The sequence below is a fragment of the Gossypium hirsutum genome, chromosome A13 (assembly GCF_007990345.1).
Source record: "Gossypium hirsutum isolate 1008001.06 chromosome A13, Gossypium_hirsutum_v2.1, whole genome shotgun sequence".
NCBI classification, from domain to species: Eukaryota; Viridiplantae; Streptophyta; class Magnoliopsida; order Malvales; family Malvaceae; genus Gossypium; species Gossypium hirsutum.
Window position 1 is genome coordinate 11,405,054 of NC_053436.1, and position 16,319 is coordinate 11,421,372.

A 16,319-nucleotide genomic window follows, 5' to 3' on the forward strand; every position below is an offset into this window, starting at 1 on the left:
TTGCCATGCACCATAGATAGTAGGAGTCGTGGGTGTTGACGACGCCGGTGCTCTCTCTCCTCCCGGTCAATGTGTGAGCCAATATGGCATAGAGATAGCTGAGGGAAAGGGGGGAGAGCTGAGGCCTTCGAGCGGCTGGGGTTGTAGTTGGAAAAGAGTGGTGTCAAAGCCTTCCAGCACAAAAAGGGGGAGATGTGGATATTGCGTGGTAGTGCATTCATGTCTTCCTCCTCCATAAACTCATCGGTGTAAAGTCCCAGAGCAACTCCAAACTCTGGGACACTCATCGCACGAACTAGACCACCTAATCGGAAGTGAATGGTGCCTGGGTTGTCATTGTTCATCATCACCACCTATAAATGAAAAGTAGAGCATAATTCTAAGGTTAGCTCTAAATAAGTGGGCTCAGTAATAGCGAGGAACCGTTCCCATGGGTCTGTAGATAGGAGGGCGCGGATGGAATCAGCGAACTGGACTTGCTCTACGGCAGCCCAGTCAATGCAACGACCTATGGTGATGGGTCATGCGTGTAATATTTGAAATAGCTCCTCTTGTGAAGCTTGTGGAAATTCAAGGAACGGGTGCCGAACTTCGGCTGTAACTCGTACCGAGGAAGAACCCGGTCCCCTACGTCTTTTTGAGGATGGGACCACGGCCTTCTTTCCTCTCGATGAAGACATAATGTACATGAAAATATATGAGCATTGATAGAATCCAAGATACATCCATAGTTAAGCAATAGGCCTAAAACTAGTATATGCTATTTAGTGTTTTAAATAAGTCAAATATAGAAAATTCTAAAGCAAATTCTTAACTTGTCTTAAAACGTATTTGTTATAGTAATAATATCTATGTAAAGCATGAAAAATACTAATGTAACAACACAAATTGGAAAAACAAGGTTAAGAAAGTGAACCAAGGGCTGTTGTAAGGCGATGCACGGGCATGTGATGGCGAGCACGGGTGTGTGACATGGAGAAGAAATCGTGTGGTAGGAAAATAGAGAGTATAGGGAGGGGAACATAGGGATTAATGCAAGTGGAGTGACTTTGAGGGTGGTTTGGGGGTTGGGGAAGTGAGAATCTAGTGAATGGTGGCCGGAATAGGGAGTAGGGGTTAAGGGAGGGAGAATTTCGGCTAGGGTTTTGAATGGAGGAAGAAGATGAATAGTGGTTTGTTTATCTAGGGGAGGGGCACACGGCCTAGGGCCACCCCTGTGTGCTGTGAGGGTAGCCCGTGTTTCTCGAATTTTTCAAATGTGGTCATGCCCGACTACTATCACACGTCCGTGTGTCTTAGGCGTGTGTGGCACACGGCCATGTCGTACGGTCGTGCCTAGCTTTGTTTGCTTCTCCCACGCCCGTTTTTATGGTAGCACACCCATGTATTTTTGTCCACGGTTTAATGGCACGGGCGTGTTACACGCCCGTGTCGAAGAAACAGAATCTAGACTTGTCTCTGGCACCCCCGTGGTTTTCTATCCCACGCCCGTGTTCTTCCTATCAAGTTTACCCACGGCCATGTCGTACGGCCGTGGGGATTTATCGCACCCCGTGTTTTGGGGAGATCATGTTTTCCTTCAACACGGTCGTCTCACACAGCCGTGTCTCTTCCCCTGTTTGGCCACGGCTTCAGGCACGCCCGTGTGCTTAGTCGTGTGTGCTGAAAAACTTTGCAATTCAAAGATAAAGTTAATGATTCGAAGTGTTAGAAATTAATTAAAAATAAAGAAATCAAAATATGTTAGTGTTCGGGTTGCCTCCCGAGAAGCGCTTATTTATAGTCTAAGCTCGACTTACCTCTCTGTTGATTTATCATGGTGGTTTGAGGAGTTCATACTCTTCGTTCCTGCTGTCAATCTTAAAATAAGGTTTTAATTGGGTGTTGTTTACCTTAAAACTGCCGAACTTGGGATGACTCACCTCCACCGTACTGAATGGAAAAATACTGAGTACCATAAGAGGGATTTCTTCATTCGGTGTGGTAGTGACAATGTGAGGATCGACGGCATCTAGTAAGACTTTATCGCCTACCTTAAGTTGATTAGGAGACGTATCGAGCTTGTTTTGGTGTAGTTTCGGTTTATCATGTGTTCTCGGTTTGTGTTCTCGCCATTCGTCTAGTTCTTCTATCCGTAGCCTTCGTTTTTCATGGACATTTTTGTTCTTTTCATGATAGTTGCGCACTGTCTCTGTTGTCTTGGTTTGAGAATCTTCCTACAAGGAGGATTGAATATTAGTTTTATCATCGATAGGTTTTATAGCATTATCCTGAGTCTTAGAGGTTTTGACTAAGTCGTGTGCTTAGAGTGTTACTGCATCGTCACCTGCACGAAGTGTTAGCTCCCCTGTGCCTACATTAATAATGGTTCTAGCAGTTGCTAAAAAGGGTCGTCCTAAAATTAAAGGTACCTCGTTATCCTCATCCATATCTAAGACGACAAAGTCTACTAGGTAAATAAATTTATCAATTTTAGCGAGAACATCTTCAATAATACCCTTAGGAAATCTAACTGTTTTGTCAGCCAATTGTATGCTCATCCTAGTCTGTTTGGGTTTATCGAGACCGAGTCGTTTAAACATTTTATACGGCATAACATTTATACTTGCCCCTAGATCAGCTAAAGCATTATTCACAGATAAACTACCAATTAAACAAGGAATTGTAAAACTCCCTGGATCATTTAATTTGTTAGGTAGCTCGTTCTTTAGAATAGCTGAGCAGATTGCATTGAGTTCCACATGCAATGTAGCGTCTAATTTCCTTTTATTGCTTAGAAGTTCCTTTAAAAATTTTGCTGAATTGGGCATCTGCGAAAGAACTTCAATAAAAGGTAAGTTAATATGTAATTTCTTTAAGAGTTTGACAAACTTACCGAATTGTTCTTCTGTTCTGTCTTTCGTCATCGCTTTAGGATATGGCACACAAGGTTCATGATTCGTACTTACCTTTTTGGGATCATTATCGTTTACCTCTTCTAGTTATTTGTTCATTGTGTTGTTTTGCTGTATTTTTGGCTCGGGTATAACGAGTCCGTCCTTATTTTGAGCGCTAATTGCATTGAGGTGCTCCCTCAGATTAGGTTCAATATTACTTGGTAGGCTACCTTGTGGTCTTACGGAGATTAGTTTGGACAACTGGCCTATCTAAGTTTCAAGTCCTTGGATCGATGCTTGTTGATTCTTAAGTGCAGTCTCGGAATTTTGAAAACGGGTTTCTGACACCGAGATGAATTTAGAGAGCATCTCTTCAAGGTTTGGCATCTTCTCTTGTTGATAAGGTGGCTGTTGAAAACTCTGAGGATTTTGTGGCTTTTGATTCCCTTGACCTCCCCAGGAAAAATTTGGCTGGTTCTTCCAACCTACATTATAGGTATTACTGTATGGGTTATTTTGAGGTCTAAAGTTATTGTTACCTATATAGTTGACTTGTTCCTCTTTGGTTGTGGGACTAAAGGATTGATATTCTATATGCACACCTCCTTTGCTTTAGTCACACCTCATTACTGGATGTACCTGCGTAGAACCAAGAAAACTATCAATCTTTTTATTGAAAAGTTCTACTTGATTACAGAGCATGGTGACTGAATCGATGTTATAAATGCCGGTTGTTTTTGTTGGCTTAGTCCTCATGACTTGCCACTAATAGTTGTTTAGTGACATCTCTTCTATGAATTCGTAGGCATCTTCTAGTGTTTTATTGTTGATAGTTCTGCCAGCAGCAGCGTCAATCATTTATCTTGTCGAGGGATTCACACCATTGTAGAACGTTAGAACTTGCAGCCATAGAGGCAACCCATGGTGAGGGCACCTTCTCAATAGATCCTTGTTTCTCTCCCATGCATCGTAAAGTGTTTCTAAGTCCATCTACACAAAAGAAGAAATATCATTGCGTAATTTAGCCGTTTTAGCCGGCGAAAAATATTTTAGTAATGAGTTCAACCACTGTTTAGCTTTGTTTCCTAGTGAGAAGGGAAATAACCGAAGACGGATGGCATCATCAGGAACGCCATTGATTTTGAATGTATCACAAAATTCCAGGAAATTTGCTAAGTGAGTGTTGGGATCTTCATCCTACAAACCATCAAACTGAACAAACTGCTATATCATCTGAATATTGTTAGGTTTTAATTCAAAATTATTCACAACAATAGCAGGTCTAACTATACTTGATACAGTTCCTATTAAAGAGGGTTTAACATAGTCATACATAGTACGTGGAGCAGGATTTTGATTAGCTGCAATTGTAGGAGACAGTAGATTATTTTGGTTTTCAGCCATCTCGTCGGTTGGAGGTTGAGTATTGTCTTCTTGTTCATTTTCTGTGTATCGTCAACTACGCCTTATTTCCCTTTGATTTCTACAAACTGTTCGATCGATTTCTTCAATCAAAAAGTAAAGGTCCTGACGGGTTTTTCTAGTCATAATATAAAAGCCTGCTAAGAGAAAGAAAAAGTAAATTAATAAATAAGAAAAGGAAATAAAATTGCAAGAAAAATAAATGGCTAAAGTAATAAAAATTTAGTCTTCCTAATATTTCAGTTCCCCGGCAACGGCGCCAAAAACTTAATCGCAGTGATTCGTAACAAGTAATAAATTTTTATAATGAAGATCAAACCTAGACTAACTATTATCATGACGAAAATGCAAGTGCACCTATCGAAAAATAGTATAGTAATGGCAAGACCGGGATGGCGTACCCAAGGGAACCAAAAGTTCTAGTAATAACTATCTTTTTTTTATCTAGCCTAAGCATAAAAGGGTTTGTTTATTAAACTAATTATCTAAACTAACTAACTAATTTAATCAAAGCAAAGAGAAAGTTTGGAAAAAGACTTGAAGAAAAGCAATTGATAAAGACGACACCCAAGGAGGAATCCACCTAGATTTCACTTGTTATATGACTCTGAACCAGACGATTTATTCACTTGACTTGATCCGTGAGACTCCCTAACCTATGTTATTATCCCTATTTAAGACTAATAACGTCTAACCCCTAGATTGAATAACCGAGACTTTTCTCTAATTAACACTCTAGGGTTGCATTAGCTCGATCCGTGGACTCCCATATTAGGTTTCACCCTAATTAAGCAAAATCTCGTAATCCTATTTCTAGGCGCCCGATTAACTCCGCTTAATTATGCCTAATCTACTCTTAGGCAGGGCTTATTCCTCCTCTGCATAAGCACATCAAATCATGAATTAATACCCGGAATATTAACTCAAGCATTCAGAATACATAATTAAGAACAAATCAAGTATTTATCATACAGTTCAGATAATAATAACAAGATCCATCATAGGTTTTATCCCCCTTGGGTATCTAAAGGGTTTAGTTCATAATAAAATAAGAATACATCTCAAAAGTATGAAAATAACAAAACATAAAGAAAACTCTAAAACCCCTGAAGGAATTCTGAGAGAGATCTTCAGTCTTGGAGTAGCTCCGGCTTTTGAGATGGATCGTCTAGCTTCCTTCAAGTAATTCCCGGCGTGTGGTTTTGTGTTCCATAAAAGTTCTAGAGAGAGAGGCCTCTTTCTAGGTCATACTTAGGGTGTTTATATAGGCTTTGGATTAACTTTCTTGCCCCCTAAGTATCCTTTTCCGTGTAAAATACAACTCCTTGAAAAAGGGACACTCCCGTGTGCCACAACCATGTGACGTGATTGCCAGGCCGTGTTCGATCCGTTAGACTGCCACAGCCGTGTGGACTCAATGGCCAGGCCGTATGAGTCGTGTAAACCTTGGTCAACACCCTTGAAAGGCACGAGCGTGTGAGCTGCCCGTCTGGCAAGGCTTAGGCTGTGTAGTCTTCTCGATTTGGTCCGTTTTATCCCTTTTTAGCTTGTTTTTGGCTCCTTTTGACCCTTGGTGCTCTCCTGAGTACAAAACATGAAATAATTGGATTAAGAGCACCAAAATCCACAAATGTAATAGTAAACATCCATAAATATGCTAAGTATTTGGGGTAAAAACATGTATAATTTAGCACTTATCAATAACCCTATTCTGGTGAAGGTTTGGGGTTAAGGGGTGTTACATTTAGTGGTATCAGATCTACTCAGGTTTTGTCGATTCTAGGACTAAATCGAGCTCCAAATTGAGTCTAGAGGTACATGCCATTATTATGTTAACTGTGAGTCGAGATTGGATGCTGATTTATATATTGATAAATTAACTCTGTTTTTTAGTGAGAAAAAAATGTCTGACGAAAGTATCAAGGGTACCGATCAACAAATGTACAGTAAAGATGAATCACATGATGTAAATGAATCTAAATCTGCAACCCCAAGTGTAAACCCGATAGGTAACCAACCACCGAATACTAGAAGGGATAATACAAAAATATTTAGAATGATTGCCGAAGCTCTTCAACAAGCGGTAGGAAGTATGCCTGCTACTATTTCTACCCCTACTACCCAACGAGCTCCTATTAAGGAACTGCGAAAGTATGGAGCTACAGAATTTCTGCAATCAAAGGGAACTGATTCAACAATAGCTGAAAATTGGTTAGAAACTATCAAGAGAATTTTGAAGCAATTAGAATGCACACCATAGGAAAGTTTAGTATGTGTTGTTTCTCTGTTACAAGAAGAGGCTTACATATGGTGGAAATCATTGATTCAGTATATATCAGAAGAACAGGTAAACTAGGAATTTTTTCAACGGGAATTTCAGAAGAAGTATTTGGGAGATATATATGGAAAATCGAAAACGGGAGTTTTTGATGCTGAAATAGGGAGATATGTCCATAGTGGATTATGAACGGAAATTTTTGAGACTGAGCAGATATGCAATTAAATTTATACCGACTGAAGCTGACAGACGCAAATTATTTCTAAGAGGACTGTGAGATGAATTCCAACTACAAATGATTCCTCTACGGATTACAGAGTTTGCAGATTTAGTAAAAAGAGCTAAAATGATTGAACAAGTACTGAGGAAGAGTAAAAAGTCCGAAACTATCTGTTCAATTGAAAAACGTCTTAGAACTGCTAGTTCAAGTCTGCAATTCAAACGATCGAGGGAATCTCGTGGTAGTGGAAGATTCAATTCAAGATCAGAAAGAGGAGACAGAAGTCGAAAGAGACAAACTACTATATCTACTAGCAGTATCAGAAGCTCAGCTCAGAACGTTGAAATTCCAGAATATGAATATTGTGGAAATTGATATAAAGAATAATGTAAAAAGTTAACTGGGGGTTGTTTCCGATGTTGATCCACTGATCATTTTGTTAAGGATTGTTTGAAGATTGGTAAGGCAACACCAATGGTATCACAAAGATTTGAATCTACTTTCAGAGGTTGAGTATCAGGCCGAAGTGATCTAGTTGCTAGAGGAGGTACTAGAAGAAGTAGTGAAAATGCTACCCAACAATTTGAAGTAAGAGCTCTGGCCCGAGCATATGTTGTAAGAACTCGAGAAGAGAGAGATGCCCATGATGTGGTAACAGGTATATTCTCATTATATTCAGAACTCGTATATACTTTAATAGATCCAGGATCATCACATTCCTATGTCAATACAAAGCTGGTTGAGACGCGATACTTAAAACTTGAACTGTTTAGAATAATGATAGAAGTGTCTAGTCCACTGGGGCAAACTGTGTTAGTGAATCAAATATGTCGAAGATGTCCATTAATGATTCTGGATAATATTTTTTCTGTTGATCTTTTGATTATGCCATTTGGAGATTTTGATATTATACTGGGCATGGGCTGACTATCAGAACATGGAGTAATTTTGAACTGTTATAAAAAGAAATTCACTGTTCAGAATGAAAGTGGTGAACAGATTGAAGTAAATGGTATTCGGACTAGTGGGACTGTTCGTGTTATTTCAGCAATTAAAGCTAGTAAGCTTCTTTACCAAGGATGTGCTGCTTTCTTAGCATATGTAATTAACTCTGATCCAGCTAAGAGTCAGTGTAGTAAAATTCGAGCTGTATGTGAATTTCCTGATGTGTTTCCTGGAGAATTGCCTAGATTACCTCCTGATCGGGAAGTTGAATTTGTAATTAAAGTATTCCCGGGTACAGATCCAGTTTTAATACCTCCATATCGAATGACACCTACTGAGTTGAAGGAATTGAAGATACAACTGCAAGACTTGTTAGATCGAGGTTTTATATGACCTAGTACGTCACCGTGGGGAGCTCCAGTGTTATTTTTTAAAAAGAAAGATGGTTTGATGCAGTTGTGCAATGATTATCGACAGTTGAATAAGGTGACTATCAAGAAAAAAATACCTGTTACCCCATATTGATGATTTCTTTGATCAATTAAAAGGAGCTTCTGTGTTTTCAAAAATTGATTTGAGGTCGGGTTATTATCAGTTGAAGGTAAAAGAGAGTGATGTACCGAAGATGGCATTCCGTACATGGTATGGGCAGTATGAATTTTTGGTGATGCCATTGGGGTTAACAAATGTTCCAGCTGCTTTTATGGATCTTATGAATCAGATTTTTCAACCGTACTTGGATCTGTTTGTAGTAGTTTTTATTGATGATATTTTACTATATTCGAAGTCTGAAACTGAACATGAATAGCATATTCGAATTGTTTTGCAAACATTGCGAGAGAAGCAATTATATGGGAAATTGAGTAAGTGTGAGTTTTGGTTAACAGAGGTTGTATTCTTTGGTCATGTAGTATCAGCAAATGGGATAAGAGTAGATCCAAAGAAGATTGAAGCCATACTTCAATGGAAAGTTCCCAGAAATGTGTCAAAAGTACGTAGTTTCATTGGGTTGGCCGGATATTATCGAAGGTTTGTAAATGGATTTTCAAAAATAGCTTTACCGATGAAAAAGTTACTGCAAAAGAATGTTTCGTTTGTTTGGAGTGAGCAGTGTCAGAAAAGTTTCGAAATGTTGAAGCAAATGTTGACAGAGGCACCAGTATTGACTTTGCCAGAGTCTGGAAAAGATTTCATTGTGTACTGTGATGCTTCTTTAAATGGTCTCAAGTCTGTATTGATGCAAAACGGAAAGGTAATAGCTTATGCTTCATGGCAATTGAAACCGCATGAATGCAATTATCGGATACATGATCTAGAATTAGCAACAATGATATTTGCCTTGAAGATTTGGAGACATTACCTATACGGTGAAAAGTGTTATATTTACACTGATCATAAAAGTCTCAAGTATCTTCTGTCATAGAAAGAATTGAATTTGAGACAGCATCGGTGGATAAAACTTTTACAATATTATGATTGTGTTATTGACTATCATCCGAGTAAAGCTAATGTGGTAGCTGACGCGTTAAGTAGGAAGGCTGCAACTGAGTTGAGAGTAATGTTTGCACAGATCAGAATTGTAGATGATGGAAGTATTCTGGCTGAATTGAGAGTAAAACCAGTAATGTTTGATCAAATCAGAAAAACATAGTTAAAAGATAAAAAGTTAATGAAGAAGAGGGAGACAGTACAAAATGGTACAGCAGGGAACTTTAGTGTTGATGAAAATGATTGTCTGAGATTTCAGAATCGACTCTGTATTCCAACTACTCCAAAAATAAAGGAATTGATTCTTCGAGAAGCTCATAATAGTCAGTTTGCATTACATCCTGGAGGAACAAAGATGTATCGTAATTTACGGGAACTGTATTGGTGGCTAGGCATGACAAGAGATATAGTGGAATATGTGACTAAATGTTTAACATGTCAGTGAGTTAAAGCTAAACATCAGGTTTCAACTGGTTTACTTCAGCCTTTTAATATTCCTGAATGGAAATGAGACTGCATCACGATGGACTTTGTAACCAAATTACCACTGTCAACAAGTAAGAAAATCCAATTTGGGTGATTGTTGATCGACTCACAAATTCAGTTCATTTTATAGCAGTCAGAATGGATTGGTCACTTCAAAAGTTGGCAGAAATTTACATCCTGGAAATAGTCAGACTACATGGTATTCCTGTATTGGTAATTTCTGACCGGGATCCACGGTTTACATCAAGGTTCTGGAAATAGTTGCATGAGTCTCTCAGTACTCCACTTCATTTTAGTACCGCTTTTCATCCACAGACTGATGGACAGTCAGAACGAGTCATTCAGATTTTAGAAGACATGCTTCGAGCTTGTATCATTAATTTTGAATCAAGTTGGCAATGTTATTTACCGTTAGTTGAGTTTGAATATAACAATAGCTTCCAATCAAGTATTCAAATGGCACCGTATGAAGCTCTATATGATCGGAGATGTCGATCACCAGTGTGTTGGACAGAATTGAATGAAAGAAAGGTGGTCGGTCCAAAATTGATCCAAGAAACAGAAAGTACTGTTAAAAAGATTCGAGAAAGATTAAGAATAGCTTTTGATAGGCAGAAATCATATACAGATCTGAAACAACGGGATATTGAGTACTCAATTGGAGACAAAGTATTTCTTAAAGTCTCTCATTGGAAGAAAATCTTGAGATTTGGTCTGAAGGGTAAATTGAGTCCACGATATATTAGACCGTATGAGATTATAGAAAGAATTGGACCAATGGCTTATCGTTTAGCTCTGCCTCCTGAATTACAGAAGATTCGGGATTTTTTTCATGTTTCTATGTTAAGAAAATACTGATCAGATCCATCTCATGTGATTTCAATTGAAGATATAGAGATTCGACCTGATTTGTCATATAAAGAAGAATCAGTTAAGATACTGGCACATGAGGTAAAGGAATTACGTAATAAATGAGTTCCCTTAGTAAAAGTGTTGTGGAGAAGTCATAATCTTGAAGAAGCAACGTGAGAATCAGAGGATACAATGAGATCACAGTACCCCCATCTCTTTTCAGGCAAATTTCGAGGACGAAATTTATTAAGGGGGAAGAAATGTAACGATCCAAATTTTAAGGTCATTGAAAAATTGAATTTTCGGGTCATTATTTCCGCAAAATGAATTCGTAAATATTTACTAGAAATATTTACGAAGTTAGTAGTGTGGTTAATTAGATTTTGGTTAAGTGAATTAGCTTGAATTAAGGCTAAGTTAGTGAAAGGACTAGATTGAATAAAGGATAAAAGTTGAATTGTAGAATAAATAAAATTCAAGGGACTAAATCAAATAAGCCTTATGTGACAAGTGTGTGGTAAGTATAAATACAAGTACATTATTTTAATTGGTACAAATGTATATATATATATATTTACTTATATTTTAAGTATAAGATATTTAATATATGTAATATATATTATAATAATATAATAAAGCATAAAGTAAATAAAAAGAAATAAAATAAAGAAAAAGGAAAGAAAGAAGGACGAAACAGAACAGGGAAAGAAAGAAAGAAAAAGAAAGGAAAAATAGGGTTTTAAGGTTCAAGCTTTAAGTAGTAAGTCAATTTAATCCTTTTTCTTGTAATTTTGGTGTCTATGGAATCCTAGGAAGAAATACTATTTGAATTTTGTTGAAATTTAGAAAGTTATTGAATTTTTAGGTGTTGATTAAGTTGAATGAATGGGGGAATTATTGGTTTAATTTATAGAAATTCAAGCTAGAAGTGGGAGAAGGATTGAATTGTAAAGATAGATATAAGTTTTGTAATAGTAAGGATTGAATTGAGAGGATTTTATAATTAATGTTTTAAATTTTAAGAGTGGGAATGGTTTAAAGTGACAATTGAATGAAAATATAGGATTTATTTTGAAGAGAAAGAATGGTTATGGTGATAGGACTAAGTTGGAATTTAAGCAAAAGTTGTGTAGAAATTGAAATGTGTAATGTGATATAGTATGTTGATAATTTTATTTTAATGTTAACTATTATGTAGCAAACATAGCACCGGAAACGTCATCGAAGAAGGGAAAGGAGAAAGTAAACAAGGATATTGAGTAGACTCGAGAATTACGGTTTGTATTTCTATAACCAAACTTAGTAGTTATTTTGATACATATGATTGATATTATGTATGGCTACTGAATTTAAAGTAAGTATTGATATTGTGGTATTGTTTTGACTTATGACTAGTTGAATTGAGATGTATATTGATTGTTGATGATGAATTAAGAAGTGAACTGGAAACCCTATTAACAGTGTCGGGCTAGTCAGATATAATTGCAATGCCATAGGATTAGAAGTGTTCAGGGATATTCTAACTTTGTGTCAATGAGACACTATTAGTGTCGCCTTACTGTTACTATTCCAGATTCGTTCCGATGAGGTACTCTCTGTACCGTTACTATTACTATTACTGTTACTGTTACTGTTACAGTGTATTCCGGCTCTGGCTGATGAAACACTATATAATATCCCAGTGTGTGGGTTGGAATACGTGTATCCATCCAAGTTCAAGTTATGTTACTAGGGGTAAACTATTGTACTAAGCACTGAAAGATGCTGTTGTTACTATATGATCTTATTGAATACGATTTTATTAATAAGTGTTATTGTAATTTAAGGATAATTGAATGGTAATTTATAAAGTTCTTATTGTTAGAATTTATAGTTATATTTTAAATGCATGTTAAGTATTGGTTTATAGAAATACCATTGAGTGTATACTCAGCGTACGATTTGTTTTCCGTACGCAGGTGTAACAGTCTGATTTTGAACCTAGTCGGAATAGTGGTTCGGGACCATGAATCCGAGTCTAAAAAATATTTTAATATTATTTTTTGTGTCTGTGATATGTGAATTTACATCTGTGAAATTTCTGTGATTTAATTTGTCTGTCTATGCTTAATTATGAGAAAAGACCTAATCAAGTAAAATGCAAATGTTGCATACTAATTGTTAATGGGGCAAATTTGCATTGGCTTTTAAAGTAATGTCCTTGCATGTCAAATAAACCATTTTAAATGGTAGTGGACATTGTTGGACATCCATTATATGTTGAAAATATTATTTTAACAATGTTAAAATGGTAAAATGCATATTAATATATATTATAATAAAATGAAAACATGAAATTAGCCATATTATCATGCATATAGCCAAAAATCAAAGAAAAAGAAAAAGGAGAAAGCCATTTTAGGTTTTGGCACTTTGATTGCTTGATTAAGGTACGGTTTTAACTCGGTTTTTGATAATTTCTACGTTTCTGTGATTGTTACTTCATGTTCTTCAAAACCCATGTCTGAATTTCTGTTTCTGTTAAAGATTTCATGAAATGTCATTGTTGATATCATGAGTTTTGTGATGTTTTTGAATGAATTATGAAGGCTTGGTAGATGGTTCATAAGTTTTGTCTTTGAGTTTTTGATGAATTGAGCTATTTGGGTTAAATTTTGAAAATGAGGTTTTGAAGGACAAAATTGTGAATTAAACATGTTGTATGAGCTTATATAGAAGCCATGAAAATTCAGCTAGCCTTTGATGCAAAGAAATTTTGCATATTTGTGATTTTATGAAAAATGGACTAAATTGTCAAAGTGTGAAAATGTAAGGACTAAAATGTAAAGTGCCCTAAATATGTGTATATGGATTATATTGAATGAAATGAATGATTGAATAGTTGAATTTGTATTGTACTAGATCAAGAACAAAGAAAATCGGACTTAGATCGAGGGAAGTCCAAAATAGTTGAATAGTCGACTCGTTTTATCCGAAATCCGTCCGAGGTAACTCAAATTACAATTACGTGTTAATTGAAATAAATTCTGCACATATAAAATGTAATCTGTATTGGATGGCCTTGAGTGCATGATGAATATCTTTGGAGTAAAGTATGATAATATGTTAATATCTGAAAAGCTCTCTACTTTTCTAAGAAAAGTTGACATCTGTCTGAGACATCGTGTAAGACCTTGTCTGGGACACAGGCCTCGATTGAGATTTACGTATAAGACCATGTCTAGGACATCGGCATTGTATCTGATTTCGTGTAAGACCCTGTCTGGGACAGAGACATCGATATTGAATTACATGTAAGACCACGTCTAGGACGTCGGCATTGTACTTGTTTATGAACATTTATATCGTTTCTGACCCGTCTGATGATAGCATGCGAAATCTGAGATTGAGTATATGAAATGTATAACCTATGTAGGTGATCGCATGATTTCGCCATAGGTTTTAAATATTTATAATTAATCGTTCTTGAAACTAACTATTATCGCGATGTAGGCAAGTGTACCTATTAAACAGTAATATAGTTTTAGCAAGACCGGATTGTCGAACCCAAAGGAACTAAAAGTACTAGTAATGACTGTCTTTTTATTATCTAGCCTAAGAATATAAAGGTTTTATTTTAACTAACTAATTATCTAATCTAAGAACTCACAGAGAATATAATTGGGGAATTGCTTTTGGGAAAATCGATTGAATTCAGACAATACCTAAGGAAAAAATCCACCTAGACTTTACTTGTTATTTTGGCTCCGAATCGGACGATTTATTCATTCAACTTGTTCCCTAGAGATCCCTAAGTTATGTTATTATCCCTATTCAAGACTAATAACGTCTAATCCCTAGATTGAATAATTGAGACCTTTCTCTAATTAACACCCTAAGGTTGCATTAACTCGATCTATGGATCCCCTTATTAGGTTTCACCCTAATCTGGTAAAATCTTGTCACCCTATCTCTAGGTGCGTAATCAACTCTGCTTAATTATGACAAATGTACTCTTAGACAGGGTCTATTCCTCCTCTAAATAAGAGCTTATCTTGAATCAGTATCCTGGGATATCAAACAAGAATTAAGAACACATAATTAAGAGCAAGTTAAATATTTATCATACAATTCAAAAAATAATAACAAGATTCGTCTTAGGTTTCACTCCCCTTAGGTATTTAGGGGTTTTAGTTCACAACTAAATAAGAAAACATCTCAAAATAATAAAGAATACAAAACATAAAGAAAACCCAAAACTCCTGAAGGGAAATTAAGGGGAGATCTTCAGTCTTGATGATGAATCCGGCTTCTGAGATGGATCAATTGGCTTCCTTTGAGTAATTCCTTCCTTTCTCCCTGTGTGTCCCCTTTTCTTCCTCCTCTAGGGTGTATTTATATGCTTTGGAATGCCTAAGAGCCCTCAAAATTAGCCTTTTCCGAATTGGACTCAACTTGGGCTCGGCAGGGACACGACCATGTGACATGCCCGTGTGCGATTACATCAGGCCGTATTCAAGCCTGCCAAATTGACACGGCCGTGTGGTCTGCCCGTGTGAGGAGGTCCAGGCCGTGTTGATTTCGTACTTTGGCCTATTTTCTCTCTTTTTGGCCCGTTTCTCATTCCTTTCGCTCTCCTATGCTCTCTTAAGTATAAAACATGAAATTAAAGCATTAGGAGCATCGAATTCACCAATTCTAATGGAAATTATCCATAAAATGCGTTAAACATGAGGTCAAAATATGTATAAATTACAGTTTATCAGTAGGTACATTTGTATCGTACTAAATTTCTAAATATGAAAAACTCTATCTCTGTGAAATATGTATGGAAATGAAGCATGACATATATGCAAACAAAGGAGCATGGTTAAGTTTATGAATTATTCTATGCAATGGTTATGAATCTATATGGTTGAATTTTATTTATATGCTTTAGTAGTTAGACCAATTGTATTTGGCTTACTAAGCTCTTTGTAGCTTACTCTGTGTGTTTACTATCTGTTTTACAACTATCGTAGCTACTGAAGGCTCAGAGATAGTCGAGGATTGTCACCACACTATCGATCCCATTTTGGTACTTTAAAAGTGTAAATATTTTAAAGTATGGCATGTATAGGCTAGAAGGTCTATGTATATAAGTTTTGATGTGTATATATTATGCCATGAGAGTTGGCTAACAAATGAAATGTTGTATATAGTTTTGTTATTTGGTTGATGGTGCCAAATGGTGTATGGTTGTAGTGCTTTATGAGCTAATATGTTTTTGTTATAATGAAGCATGTTACGAGTATGAAATTGGTTGAAAATTTTAGGTACAAATGTTGTTTATTATAGCTTGTAGGGATGACCTTTAAAAAGGGGTGGCAATTTGGCTTAAATCAAGCCTGCATAGTGTCACACGGTCAGGGGACACGGGCGTGTCATGTGGCCATGGGCTAAAGTCAGTAGCTAGCTAAGTATCACACAGCTGTAGCACACGAGCGTGTTTATTGGCCGTGGGTGAAAGTCAGTATGGTTACCTTGGTTTGGCATGGCTGGTTCACATGGGTGTGTCTAATGCCCGTGTGAGGCACATGGTCTGGACGCACGGGCATGTGACCTCAATAGAATTGTAAAATTTTCTATGTTCTGAACTTTATGAATGTATTTGGTTTAGCTCTAACCGTTCTTAAATGTATGTTTTAGGTCTCATAAACCATCTTAAGAGATGATTGCTTATGAAATGATGTTAAATAATATCTGTGATTCTAAATTGGTCTGAAATGTTCTG

At 36.7% G+C, this 16,319-nt stretch overlaps 1 protein-coding gene and 1 non-coding gene across 2 annotated transcripts; both read left to right on the top strand.

The window, feature by feature from the left end:
• Positions 1-3,792: 3,792 nt before the first annotated feature.
• LOC121212930 (small nucleolar RNA R71) lies at positions 3,793-3,899 on the top strand. Its single transcript, XR_005908302.1, has one exon. It is a non-coding gene; the product is annotated as a small nucleolar RNA R71 (small nucleolar RNA).
• Positions 3,900-10,171: 6,272 nt separating this feature from the next.
• On the top strand, positions 10,172-12,299 carry LOC107894677 (uncharacterized). The gene is made up of 3 exons (XM_016819929.1): positions 10,172-10,436; positions 10,578-10,666; positions 12,207-12,299. The coding sequence occupies exons 1-3, from the start codon at positions 10,172-10,174 to the stop codon at positions 12,297-12,299; spliced, it is 447 nt and encodes a 148-aa protein (XP_016675418.1).
• Positions 12,300-16,319: the final 4,020 nt, after the last annotated feature.

Bases quoted from the DNA above. Each gene is read 5' to 3' on its own strand.
- LOC107894677 (XM_016819929.1), top strand. From the start codon at position 10,172: ATGGCACCGTATGAAGCTCTATATGATCGGAGATGTCGATCACCAGTG. The intron at 10,437-10,577 runs GTAAATTGAGTC...AATACTGATCAG, and splicing joins CTTGAGATTTGGTCTGAAGG to ATCCATCTCATGTGATTTCA. The intron at 10,667-12,206 runs GTAAAGGAATTA...TTACTGTTACAG, and splicing joins TTAAGATACTGGCACATGAG to TGTATTCCGGCTCTGGCTGA.